The sequence below is a fragment of the Rhinoderma darwinii genome, chromosome 1 (genome assembly GCF_050947455.1).
Source record: "Rhinoderma darwinii isolate aRhiDar2 chromosome 1, aRhiDar2.hap1, whole genome shotgun sequence".
NCBI classification, from domain to species: Eukaryota; Metazoa; Chordata; class Amphibia; order Anura; family Rhinodermatidae; genus Rhinoderma; species Rhinoderma darwinii.
In genome coordinates this window covers 290,248,072-290,262,697 of record NC_134687.1, presented here as the reverse complement: position 1 = coordinate 290,262,697, position 14,626 = coordinate 290,248,072, and the positions used below count along the sequence as shown (strand labels likewise).

Here is a 14,626-nt window from a genome sequence, read left to right as displayed (position 1 = left end):
TCCCCCCTGTAGATAACGCCATACAGTCCCCCCTGTAGATAACACCACACAGTCCCCCCTGTAGATAACGCCACACAGTCTCCCCTGTAGATAACGCCATTTTGTCCCCCCTGTAGATAACGCCATACAGTCCCCCCTGTAGATAACGCCATACAGTCCCCCTCTGTAGATAACGCCATACAGTCCCCCCTGCAGATAACGCCATACAGTCTACAGGGGGGGCTGTATGGCGTTATCTACAGAGGGGGCTGTATGGCGTTATCTACAGGGGAGACTGTATGGCGTTATCTACAGGGGGGACTGTATGGCGTTATCTACAGGGGGGGCTGTAAAAAAGGCACTATCATTGACACCCAGGGGAGGGGGGGCCCCAGTCAAAAGTTTGCTATGGGGCCCAGTATTTCCTAGTTACGCCCCTGACTGTATATGTATATAAAAAGAATTAGACATACTTTACTATTTCTTTGGACTGGCCGACCATATAATACTTAGTACAAAAACACAGTAATCCCAGACAACCCTATTAGGGGAAATATTTAGGAAACCTATTACTTACTTCCTTTTTCCAAGATTTTGATGCTTACACCACGGTCACTGAGTTTTATAAATGGAGAACTGTCCTTGTCCCCTGCACGGCTCAAAAGTATTTTCTTAGCTGATATGTTTCCATGAACCAGCTGTTTGTCCTCCTATATTAGATAGGATTGAAGTAAAAGGTCAAAATAATGCATTTTTAATTACTATATGCAATTATAAGTCTGGATTCACACGAGCACATTACGTCGGTAATGGACGGACGTATTTCGGCCGGAAGTCCCAGACCGAACACACTGCAGGGAGCCGGGCTCCTAGCATCATAGTTTTGTACGATGCTAGGAGTGCCTGCCTCCCTGCCGGACAACAGTCCCGTATTGTAATCATGTTTTCAGTACGAGACAGTAGTTCCACGGAGAGGCAAGGACTCCTAGCATCGTACATAACTATGATACTAGGAGCCCGGCTCTCTGCAGTGTGTTCGGTCCGGGACTTGCGGCCGAAATACGTCCGTCCATTATGGACGTAATGTGCTCGTGTGAATGCAGCCTAAGGAGTCATGATCTATACAGAACAGCTCCCTCACATCTTAAAGGAGGACTACCAAAAATTTTATCTATAAATCCTTTGACCACAGATTAAAGATGTGAACAAAAATGTCATTATCTTATTAATGGATATATCAGTGCATCAAGATAAAGAGCCCAATGCCCACATTCATTATTCCCATGACAACGCTTCCTGTCTTGTGTTCATGTGATTCAGATTCAGATTTTGGGCCAATTTTTGGTTTAAAATATTTATCAATGTCTACAACTAAGCTATTATTGTTCAGACCAGGCTACGTGTGGACATTGATTTGGATGGGTGTTTGAATCCACAGTGTCCCTGTGTCTACATGAAACAACTTGAGAATAGGACAGTAATTGTGTTCATGGGGGGCAATGAAAAAGAGAAGTCAAATTTCAGCAGAGATTGGTTGCCGTTTAGCACTACTCTATTGAGGCACAGCAATAACAAGTGACTGCAGCTTAGCTGTATGGTAGTCTTAGGTCGGGTTCCCACGTAGCGTAAATTTCCGTAATGGTATTTTGTGCAGAAATTCCGCAGCGTTTACAGTAGCAGCAAAGTGGGTGAGATTTAGTAAATCTCATGCCCACGCTGCGGAAAAAAAATGACGCGTAAACGTTAATAACTTGACCTGCGGTGGGGAATTAAATTCTGCAAAATGTCTATTTATGCTGCGTTTATGTTGATTTTCCGTTGCAGGTTTCCCCCATAGATTTCAATGGGGATGCAAAACCCGCAACAGAAAGCCAAGCGTTTACGCCACAAAAATCGTAACGTTGGAAGAAAAAAAAATCATACCTACCTAGGACGCCCTTCTTCTTCCTGCAGTCCGGCCTCCTGGGTGACATTGCATCCCATGTGACCTCTGCAGCCAATCACAGGCTGAAGCATCACATGGCCTGCAACGTCATCCAGGGAGGCCAGAGCGGACGTCAAAGAAGGGAGGGGGTAAGTATGAACGGCTTTCTTCCGCAGCGGAATTTACGTCTGAAAAATCGCGTACAATGTGGTGCGATTTTTTTTTGTATGGAATGTCCTGCGTGTTCCAGGTTGGACACGCCGCGTGATTTTCACGCAGCGTATCCGTCCCATCTGCCTTAAAGAGGGTCTGTCACCATATTATAAGTGCCCTATCTCGTACATAATGTGATCAGCGCTGTAATGTAGATTACAGCAGTGTTTTTTATTTAGAAAAACTATCATTTTTGAGTTATGACCTATATTAGCTTTATGCTAATGACTTTCTTAATGACCAACTGGGCTTGTTTTACTTTTTGACAAAGTGGGCGATGTGGAGAGAAGTGTATCATGCTGACCAATCAGCGTCATACACTTCTCTCCATTCATTTACACGGCATATAGTGATCTTATTAGATCACTATGTGCAGCCACATACTAATGTTACTGTAGTGTACTGAGACTTAATAGACATCACTGCTAACCAGGACGTGATGTATTTTCAGAATCCTGAACTTCGCTAATGTTTGTGTGTCATTTACAGCACAGCACATCGAGATCATGCTGGGCTGTCATTTACAGTGTAATCTCGCGAGATTACGCTTGCTGTGCTGTAAATCACACACAAACGTTAACGAAGTGTCAGGATTCTGAACAGACATCCCGTCTTGGTTGGTAGTGATGTATATTAAGTCTTAGTGCACTTCAGTAACGTTAGTGTGTGTGTGTGTGTGTGTGTGTGTGTGTGTGTGTGTGTATGTGGCTGCACATAGTGATCTAATAAGATCACTATATGCCGTGTAAATTAAATTCAGAGAAGTGTATGACGCTGATTGGTCACTAATTGGTCAGCGTCATACACTTCTCTCCACAATGCCCACTTGGTCAAAAAGTAAAACACACCCAGTTGGTCATTAAGAAACTCATTAGCATAAAGCAAAAATAGGTCATAACTCAGTCAAAAATTATAGTTTTTCTAAATAAAAAACACAGCGGTAATCTACATTACAGCGCCAATCACATTATGTACAAGATAGGGAACTTATAATGTGGTGACAGAGCCTCTTTAACCCCTTCCCGACATCCGCCGTATATATACGGCGCTGTCGGGAGGTGCTTCCCGCAAAGCGCCGTATATGTACGGCGCAGTGATGGTGCGGGCTCAGAAGCAGAGCCGGCACCATCACCGCGGGGTGACAGCTGTATTATACAGCTGGCACCCTCCTGTAACTGCCAGGACCGGAGCTATTCTCCGATCCGGCAGATTAACCCCTCAGATGCTGCGCTCAATAGAGCTCTCAGTAGAGTTTTCACCCGACCAGCAACCCAGTGATGCAATCGCTGGGTTGCTGTGGCAATCGGAACTGGCCCCTGTAAAAATAGCATTTTTAAATTTTCTTGAAAATGTGAGAAATTGCTGCTAAAGTTCTAAGCCTTGTAACGTCCTAGAAAAATAAAATGATGTTCAAAAAACGATGCCAATCTAAAGTAGACATATGGGGGATGTTAGTTAGCAACATTTTTGTGTGGTATAACTACCTGTCTTACAAGCAGATACATTTAAATTGAGAAAAATGCAAATTTTTGCAATTTTTCGCTAAATTTTGGTGTTTTTCACAATTAAATACTGAATGTATCGGGCAAATTTTGCCAGTAACATAAAGTCCAATGTGTCACGAGAAAACAGTCTCAGAATCGCTTGGATAGGTAAAAGCATTCCGGAGTTATTACCACATAAAGTGAAACATGTCAGATTTGAAAAATGAGGCTCTGTCAGGAAGGTCAAAAGCGGCCAAAGAGGGAAGAGGTTAAGGTTGTTTTCACTGGCCAATTATCGTGACAATTCTGCTTGCTTACTATGTAAATTAAGAAACACAGTCGAGTCACATTATTATGACTACCTCCTACTTTCGACGTCGGCAGCGCATAGCCCATGAAGAAAGTGATGTGTTGTGGGCTGTCCTGGTGGGTATATAAGGTGCGATAGGCTGTCTGAACACATATCACTCGTTGTTACCATGGGTAAAAGGGGCAATTTATCAGCGTTGCTAAAACGGATGATTATTGTCTTTCGGGCCAAGGGTGGCAGTATTTCTCAAACAACGCAGTTTGTGAACTGTTCGTGTGCTGCTGTGGTGAAAGTGTATTGTGAGTGGACAAATGGCACCATTGGGAATAACCGACGTGGAAACTGCGAAGCACCACGTGCCATTGATGTGAGAGTTGAATGTCAGCTTTGAAGGTGCGCGAGGCCTAACGACACACTACAGTGGAGCAGCTCACCATACAAATCAACCAGGGGGCTACCAAACGTGTGTCTAAAACAACAGTTCAGCGAACCCGACTGCGTATGGGGCTCCGCAGCAGACGTATGTTGACTGCTCGTATGCTAACAAATGTGCATTGGAAAAAAGGCTTCAATTTGCACGGCAGTATTGGAATTGGACCACTGCTAATTGCCAAATGGTTGTCTTCTCCGATGAGTCACGTTTTATGCTTCATCGAATGGATGGACGTGTCAGGCGAGAAACATCAGAGAACACCCTGCAACCATTGCTGGGAGAACACAAGTTGGTGGCAGCAACGTTATGGTCTGGGGAATTTTTTCATGCCATTTTCTGGGCCCACTCATCCATGTAGAAGGCACTCTGAACCGATTTGTGTATGAATTCATTGTTGCAAATCACGTTCACCCATACATACTAAAACAACAGTTCAGCTAATCCTACTACGTATGGGGCTCCAAAGCAGACGGATAATCACTGCTCCTATGCTAACAAAGGTGCCTCGGAAAAAAAAAGGCTTCAATTTGCACAGCTGTATCGGAATTGGATCACCGATGATTGGCAAAGAGTTGTCTTCTCCGATGAGTCATGTTTTCTGCTTCATCGAACGGATGGACATTGGCGTGTTAGGCGAGGATGAGCAGAGAATAAACACCCTGCAACCATTGCTGGGAGAACACAAGATGGTCTGGGGAATTTTTTCATGGCATTCTCTGGGCCCACTTATCCATGTGGAATGCACTCTGAAACAATTTGGGTATGAATCCATCATTGCAGATCACGTCCACCCATACATGCTGTTTGTCTTCCCTGGGGTAAATGGAATCTTCCAGCAAGACAATGCGACATGTCACACGGCTAGAAATGTCCGACAGTGGTTGAAAGAGCATGACCAAGCCTTTCAAGTACTTCCTTGGCCCCCTATTCGCAAGACTTGAACCCAATTGAGCATCTGTGGGACCACCTCGATCGACTCGTTCGCTCTATGGATCCTCCTCCACGCACCCTCCAGCAAATGTGGGGTGCTCTGCCGTCAGCATGGCTCCAGATACCGGAGACAACCTACCAGCACCTTATTGAGTCACTCCCAGCCTGTCTGGCTGTTGTCCGTGCTGCACACGGCGGTTACTCTGGATATTAGCTGAAGGTCATAATAATGTGACTCGACTATGGAAATCAATAATAAATGCTAAATTATAGTTTATTGATGACCTTCATCGATAGTGCCACCATAAGAATTATTATTATTGGTGACTTACTGACTCGCGTTTTTGTACATATGTTTTTTTTAATGTCATATTATAAAAACTAATTGAAGTCTAAAGATCAAAGAATGAATAGGGGCTATTAGCCTCTTTACAGCGTGGCCCCTCATGGTAACACGGCCCCCCCCTTTTTCCCTCCTGTTTTCCTTCAGTTCCTTTTATGGTCATTAATTAAAGGTCATTTGGTTTAACCCTCTTTTTCCCCAATTTGTATTTGGTACTTACCTGTATGAGGTCAGGTTCAGGTCAGTGGTGCCCCACCCACTTGGTCTTGGCACACACAGGTTCTGGAAAATTCCTATGTGGCTGAAAAATCTGGTGTTTTCATTGGTTCCCTTTGGTAAAAAGGCGGGAATTTTGAATATATATTCCCAGGTTTTGGAGTGGTCTGCTGTCCGTCCGAGTTGGATGAAGAAGAGGAAATATCATCGCTAGGAGAAACACACCTTTTTTTTAGAATGGAAGAACTGCTGAGGGAATTAATTCGGAAAGCAGAGGGTTGTGGTGGCGAAGCTTGGCTCCGGAAGTGTCTTGAAGCTGCTCCGGGAGCAATGGAGGAAGTCGGACTTACGTCAGCGGATATGACCGCATCAATTGAGCTTCCGCCGGAGCTTGTGACCCTGCCTGTTGCCGACGGAAGTGATGCAGCGGCTGTTTGTTTAAAGGGTGCTGGTGCCAGTGAAGACTCCCCAGGTCCACGGAAGAGGCAGCGCAAGACTAGGCATGTATATTCACCTGCTCTGGAAAGGAGAGGGAGACTTGGGAACACCGATAAATCATCTCCAGGACGAAGTAACCGGAGACTTGCAGCAGCAGATAAGAAGTCTGAGGAGCAGCTCCAGGCTGGCGTTCCTGTCCAGGAGGGTGAGACTTCATGTAGACTGAGCGCTGCTCAGTCTGCCAATGTTAATGTTGATCCTAATGCTGATATTTTCGTTAATATATTTAGAATGTTATCAGATTTCACTAGTAAATCTGTGAGGAACATTAGTTCCCCAGCAGATGTTTGGACACCTAATGTAGTTCCAATGGTGGATTTGACTAAACCACTATTGGAAAAAGGTGTAGGTGTTTCTGAAGCCTGTGTTAAAGAGGCTATTGCTTATGAGGTGTCTCCGTTAGGTTATCATTTGCCATTATCTATTAAGGAAAAGATCTGGCATAATGAATATATTGACTTATTGTCTTTGTTACCTTCTTTTAACCCCTTTAGGACACAGCCTGTTTTGGCCTTCAGGACACAGCCTATTTTTTCAAATCTGACATGTGTCACTTTATGTGGTAATAACTCCGGAATGCTTTTACCTATCCAAGCGATTCTGAGATTGTTTTCTCGTGACATATTGTACTTTATGTTAGTGAAAAAATTTGGTCGATAAATTCAATATTTATTTGTGAAAAACTTCAAATTTTAGCAAAAATTTGCAAAAATTTGCATTTTTCTAAACTTAAATGTATTTGCTTGTGAAACAGATAGTAATACCACACAAAATAGTTACTAGTTACCATTTCCTATATGTCTACTTTATGTTTGCATCATTTTTTTTCACGTACTTTTATTTTTCGAGGACGTTACGAGGCTTAGAACTTTAGCAGCAATTTCTCATATTTTCAATAAAATTTCAAAAGGCTATTTTTTCAGGGACCAGTTCAGTTCTGAAGTTGCTTTGAGGGCCTTATATATTAGAAAGTCCCCATAAATCACCCCATTTTGAAAACTGTACCCCTCAAGGTATTCAAAACCACATTCAGAAAATATTTTAACCCTTTAGGCGTTTCACAGGAATTAAGGCAAAGTAGAGGTGAAATTTACAAATTTCATTTTTTTTGCCGAAATTCATTTGTAATAAAAAAAAATCTGTAACACAGAAGGTTTTACCAGAGAAACGCAACTCAATATTTATTGCCCAGATTCTGCAGATTTTAGAAATATCCAACATGTGGCCCTAGTATGGTAATGGACTGAAACACAGGCTTCAGAAGCAAAGGAGCACCTAGTGGATTTCGGGGCCTCCTTTTTTTAGGAATATATTTTAGGCACCATGTCAGGTTTGAGGAGGTCTTGTGGTACCTAAACAGCCGAAACCCCCCCAAAGTGACCCCATTTTGGAAACTACACCCCTCAAGGCATTTTTCTAGGGGTATAGTTAGCATTTTGACCCCACAGTTTTTTTGCAGACTTTAGTGGAATTAGTCTGTGAAGATGAAAATCACCTATTTTTCTGTGGAAACATAGAATTTTTTCATTTTTACAAGGAATAAAGGAGAAAAAGCCACCCAACATTTGTAAAGCAATTTCTCCCGATTACGGCAATACCCCATATGTGGTCGTAAACTGATGTTTGGACCCACAGCAGGGCTCAGAAGGGAGGGAGCGCCTTTTGGATTTTTTGAAGCAGATTTTGCTGGATTGGTTTTCAGTGCCATGTCGGGTTTGCAACGCCCCGGAGGGACCAAAACAGTGGAAACCCCCCAAAAGTCACCCTATTTTGGAATCTACACCCCTCAAGGAATTTTTCTAGGGGTATAGTGAGCATTTTGGCCCCTCAGGATCTTTTTTAGAGCTAGGGTGACCAAAAAACAGCGATTTTGGCGCTTTAAATTCTTTATTTATTACAGCGTTCACCGTGCGCAATAAATTACGTTTTAATTTATTCTGCCGGTCGGTACGATTACGCCGATACCATATGTGTATAGTTTTTTTTAAGTTTTGCAGCGTTTGCACAATAAAATGAAGTTTCTATAAAATAATTTATTTTCTGGGACACGCTATTCTGAGCCGTAACTTTTTTATTTTTTCGTCAAAAAAGCTGTGGGAGGTCTTGTTTTTTGCGGGACGGGTTGTAGTTTTCATTGGTACCATTTTGGGGTAAATGCAACTTTTTGATCACTTTTTATTCTATATCTTGGGAGGGGTGGTGACCAAAAAATAGCGATGCTGACCGTTTTCAGTTTATTTTGTTTGCGGCGTTCACCGTGCGGAAAAATTAACATTATAGTTTCATAGATTGGGTCGTTACGAACGCGGCGATACCAAATATGTGTACTTTTTTTTAACGTTTTCATTTTTTCCCTATAATAAATGACTTATTATAGGAAAACAAAACCTTTTATTTTTACACTTTTATAAAACATTTTTATTAACTTTTTTTTACTTTTTACACTTTATATTTTTGTTTATTAACTTTTTTTTTTACTTTTTACACTTTCTTTTTTTGACCTGCAGCTCTGATCGCTGCTAGAATACATTATACTACCTAGGTAGTGTAATGTATTCCAACTGTCAGTGTGACGTCACAGTCACTCTGACAGTTGGTCTACGAGGATCAGCAGAGGCTGATCCTCATAGGCTGACATACATGGCAGACCTGGGGGCCGTTGTCTGGCCCCCAGGTGCCATCACAAGCATCAGAAGCCCCCACGATTGCATGGGGGCTGCTGATGCGCTACAAACCCGCTACATGCGGAGATCGCAATCGAGCCCCGCATGTAACGGGTTAATTGCCGAAATCAGCGGCGATGAGCCGCTGATCGGCAACACTAGAGAGTGTCAGCTGTCGGGGACAGCTGATCTCCAAGTTCCCGATGCACACTGTCGCCGACAGTGTGCATCGGGAACGGCACAGTGACTTTCTGTCACTCTGACAGGAAGCCTATCAGGACCAGCCGAAGGTTGGTCCTGATGGGCTTCTGTCCATGGCAGACCCGGAAGCCATTGTTTGGCTTCCGTTTGCCATACTAACTATCGGCAGACCCCGCGATTTCGGACGGGGGTCTGCCGATATGTTAGAAACCCCTAAAATTCGGCGATTGCACCCGATCGCCGAATTTAAGGGGTTAATGCGCCGAAATCAGCGGCAAAGGACCGCTGGCCGGCAAGAGGGGAGTGTCAGCTGTCGGCGACAGCTGACCTCCTGGTTCCCGGTGCACACTGTCGCCGACAGTGTGCACCGGGATTAACTCAGTAACTGTACGTCCTCGTGCGGGAAGTAACTTCCTGCAACGACGTACAGTTACGTCCTGGTGCGGATAGGGGTTAAAGAAGCGGTTTTGAAAGATAAGAAAACTGATGATAAGGAGGATGAAAGTAGAAAAAGATTTGCTTCTAGGTCTTTTTACAATTGGTTGCAGGCTTATTGCATTTATGCTGCTGTATTGGGGGAGAAATTCCCACAAAAGTGTTGCGGTTTATTCCAACACATCGATATTGTTTTGGAAGCGTACCGTAATTTTGGAGATTTTGCTTGGTTCAATTACGACGACCTCTTTAGACAAAAACTGTAGGTCTTAAATGGGGTGTTAAAGACGTAGGCCTCTGGATTAATTTAATGCTTCCTCAGAGAACGGGTGTTAATCCAAGGCAAAATACCCCTAATGCACAGACTACATTGAGAAAAGGAGTTTGCTTTGCTTACAATGAATCTCAATGTAAATGGTTAAACAATTGTAAATATCGTCATGAATGTTCATTTTGTTCCGGCCCGCACTCAAATTTTCGTTGCTTCAAGAGATCTAACCAAGCAAATCAACATAGTAAGGAATCAGTTCTTAAAGGCACAGATGCCGGTGAACTGGCAAAGAATGGTAATGTGGTTAGAAATGTATCCAGACAGGGAGAAGGCTCCAATGCTCCTGAACGGGTTTAAAGAAGGTTTTTATGTTCCTGAGTACAAGGGTGCAGGTTGCTTATGGGTCGTTAACCTTAAATCAGTAGAGAAGCATAAAGAAATTGTCATTCTAAAATTAAATAAAGAATTAGTTGAAGGAAGAATTGCTGGTCCATTTTCCTCTCCCCCCTTTATTAACTTTAGAATATCTCCTTTGGGGATTGTCCCAAAGAAGGAGCCGAATTAATATAGGTTGATTCATCATCTTTCTTTTCCTGATAAGGCTTCTCTTAATGATGAAGCGGACTCAGATTTTGCTTCAGTACAATATTCATCTTTTGATGATGCAGTGGTACTGTTGAGAAAATTCGGCCATAGATCATTATTAGCAAAAGCGGATGTCAAATCCGCTTTTCGGTTATTACCCGTTAATCCCTAAGGTTTTAATTCTTTAGGTATTGAATTTAATAACAAATACTATTTTGGCAAATGTTTACCCATGGGCTTTACCTTGTCGGGTTATTATTTTGAGACTTTTTCCACTTTTATTCATTGGGTTACTTTGAGGGATGAGAGGGATGGTGATTTGTTGCATTACTTAGATGATTTTTTATTTTTTGGTCCAGTGGATTCACAAGTTTGTTTCAATCTGTTAAATAAGTTTTTTGAAGTTTGTGAGTTTTTTAAATATCCCCTTAGCAAGTGAGAAAACAGTTTCTCCATGTTGTTGTCTTGAATTTCTAGGAATCACAATTGATACGTGTTTGATGGAATTCAGACTCCTGGAGGTTAAATTATTAAAATCAATGGATGTATTATCTAAAATGCTAATTAGCAGTAAAACAACTTTGAGGGAGCTTCAATCTTTATTAGGCCTTTTAGTATTTGCCTCAAAAGTTAATCCAATGGGTAGAGTTTTTTCTAGAAGGTTGTACATGTCTACAAGAGGTTTGAAATCTCCATTTTCTCACATTCGGCTAACTAAGGTTTTGAAAGATGATCTTAGGGTATGGCAGGAATTCTTACAAAATTTTAATGGTAGAAGTATTTGGCAGGAGGAGTTTGTCGATTCACTTGCTCTGGGCCTTTTTACAGATGCTTCAGGTTATATGTGATATGGTGCATTTTTTGATGGTCATTGGTCAGCTGAACCTTGGGATGAGTCTTGGGTTCAATCTGGTTCTATTGGAGTTATTTCCGGTTGTAGTATCTCTTTATATTTGGGGCGAATCCTTCAAGAACAAACAAATATTTTTACATCCTGATAATAAAGGTGTGCTGTTTGCAGTGAATTGTGTATCATCTCATAGTGAATTAGTGATTAAGTTATTACGCTATTTGGTTTTATACTGTTTTAAATTAAATATATGGTTGAAGGCTAAATATATTAATACTAAATTGAATAATATAGCGGATTCCCTTTCTCGTGCACAGTGGGAAAGATTTTACCAGCTGGCCCCTCATGCGGATCGAGCAGGAATTTGATGTCCGGATCACTTATGGCAATTGATCTGGGATTAATTTCGAAACATATTAAGAATTCTCTTTCACAGCGTACTTGGTCCAGTTATTGTGTCTTTTGGAGAAAATGGTGCATGTTTTGTGACATTTTGGAGGTAGGGCATTTAAATAATTTTTTAGAGGTAATGTTATCTTTTGTCTGTTCTTTATTTAATTTAGGTTTAAGTTTTTCATTGATTCATAAAACGTTAGCTGGAGTTTCTTTCTTTTTAAAACTAGGTGGTTGTCGTTCGTTTAATTATTATTTTCAGGTGAAACAATTGTTAAAAGGTTATTCTAGATCATTCTCTTCTGTTGATAAGAGGAGGCCAATTTCTATTGATATTTTAGAGAAATTACTGGCTTTCCTTCCAAAAATTTGTTTTTCAAATTATGAGTGTATTTTATTTCGAACGTCCTTTGTTCTTGCCTTTTTTGCAGCCCTGAGAATTTGTGAATTTACAGCAGTTAATAGGTCATCTGAATCCAGTCTGTTAATCAGTGATGTTCGGCTAGAGAATTGTTCGGTATGGGTATTGATCCACAGATCTAAAACTGATCAGCTAGGCAAAGGCAAATGGTTGAAACTTAGAAAGCTGGTGGGTTCTAATTTATGTCCTGTGTTGCAAATTATTTGGAAGCAAGGCCTACTTTTTTGGGTTCATTTTTACTTCATGCTGACTCTTCTCCTTTAACAAGATTTCAATTTAATGCAGTTCTTAAAAAATGCTTGAATTTTATTAATTTAGAAGGTTTTGGTTTTTCGTCTCATTCATTCCGCATCGGTGCTGCAACAGAGGTGGCCAGGATGGGTCTAGATGATACAATTATTAAAACGTTAGGAAGATGGGATTCCGATAGATTTCGATTATATGTTAGACGAAATCTTGCTCTGTTTTAATTTTAATTTCCTTTTTCAGGTAAGCCAGTTTCCATTTGGATATGTGGCCATTCTTTCATTTTCTGGGCATGGAAGAGAGCAGCTAAACGAAATTCAATTAATTTATTTATGGATCCAAACCTAGTGAGAGTCTTCTGGTTTGGTCATAGGGGTTTAAGATGGAAATACATGGTACAATATTTAAAGGAGACGAAAAGGGCTTGTTTTTTGCGGGACGAGTTGGATTTTGTAATTGTACCATTTTTAGATGCTTATAATATATTGATTAACTTTTATTAACTTCATTTTAGGAGAGAATTGAAAATAAGCAGCTATTCCAGCATTAATTTTAACGTTATAAATTTACGCCGTTTACTATGCAGCGTAAATAACATGTTAACTTTATTCTATGGGTCGACACGATTACGGGGATACCAAATATGTAAAGGTTTTATATGTTTTCCTACGTTTGCACAATAAAAACCCTTTTAGAAAAAAATTACTTGTTTTTGCATCGCCGCATTACAAGAGACGTAATTTTTTTATTTTTCCGTCAATGTGGCCGTATGTGGGCTTGATTTTTGCGGGCCAATGTGTAGTTTTCATCAGTACTATTTTGGGGTACATAGATTAACTTTTATTTAATTTTTTATGGGGGGAATGGGAGAAAAGAGAGAATTTTGCCGTTGTTTTTTGCGTTTTTCTCGGATGCCGCTCATCCGGCGGTTTAATTAATGTGTTAATTTTATTGTTCAAGTCGTTACAATCGCGGGGATACCATATATGTGTATGTGTTATTTGTTTTGACACTTTTACTAAATAAAACCACATTTTGGGAAAAAAAGTAGTTTTATTTGATTTTGACTGTAATTTTTTTTTTTTTTTTTTCACAAACTATATTTAACTGATTTACATTTTTTTTTTTAGTCCAACCAGGGGACTTCACTATGCGTTCTGCTAATCGCATATATAATGCTTTGGTATACTTAGTATACCAAAGCATTATTGCCTGTCAGTGTAAATCTGGCCTAACAGGTATTTGCTGAAGGCAGACCTGGGGGTCTTTGTTAGGCCCCTGGCTGCCATGGAAACCCTACAGCGACCCGCGATTTGTTTGCGGGGGCGCCGATGGGGTGACAGAGGGAGCTCCCTCCCTCTGTCAAACACATTAGATGTCGCTGTCACTATTGACAGCGGCATTTAATGGGTTAAACTGCCGGAATCGGAGCGCGCTTCGATTCCGGCAGTTGCAGAAGGAGCCAGGCTGTGTATAACAGCCGTGCTCCTGCAGCTGATCGCGTGGGTACCGTGGCAGTACCCGCGTCCTCCTGGGCGAACTAGCAGCTGCAGAGGACGGATATATCCGTCCTTTGGCGTTAAGAGGTTAATATTTTTTTATTCTATTTATTATGTAACCCCTTAATAAATACTGTGGCCATTTTATTCCATCTGCATTGTTTCTTGGTCTTTATTTATTAATTATGTTTTTAGTATGTGTTTGGAAGGTTGGGTGGCGCTTGTGTTACCATGAATAGGGGCTATTAGCCTGTTTACAGCGTGGCCCCTCATGGTAACACGGCCCCCCCTTTTTTCCTCCTGTTTTCCTTCAGTTCCTTTTATGGTCATTAATTAAAGGTCATTTGATTTAACCCTCTTTTTCCCCTATTTTTATTTGGTCCTTACCTGTATGAGGTCAGGTTAAGGTCAGTGGTGCCCCACCCACTTGGTCTTGGCACGCACAGGTTCTGGAAAATTCCTATGTGGTGGGAAAATCTGGTGTTTTCATTGGTTCCCTTTGGTAAAAAGGTGGGAATTTTGAATATATATTCCCAGGTTTTGGAGTGGTCTGCTGCCCGTCCGAGTTGGATGAAGAAGAGGAACATCATTGCCCCGCCCCCCCTCCCTTTTATTGTCGCGGTATCTTGATAGTGGGGGATTAGTCGCCCAGTTTATGGGTGGACAAGGTCATGAATTATTGGTATAATATTTATTGGTTTTTAATATTTATTAAAATATTTGGTATTTATT

At 41.3% G+C, this 14,626-nt stretch overlaps 1 protein-coding gene across 1 annotated transcript in view; it reads right to left on the bottom strand.

Annotated features, from left to right (window-relative positions):
• Positions 1 to 14,626, bottom strand: part of JAK3 (Janus kinase 3) — a 244,356-nt gene that overhangs the window by 84,142 nt on the left and 145,588 nt on the right. The window contains exon 14 of the mRNA XM_075850921.1: positions 557 to 689. Within this exon, the coding sequence (XP_075707036.1) occupies positions 557 to 689 (133 nt within the window). The remainder of the gene's footprint in view (positions 1 to 556; positions 690 to 14,626) is intronic.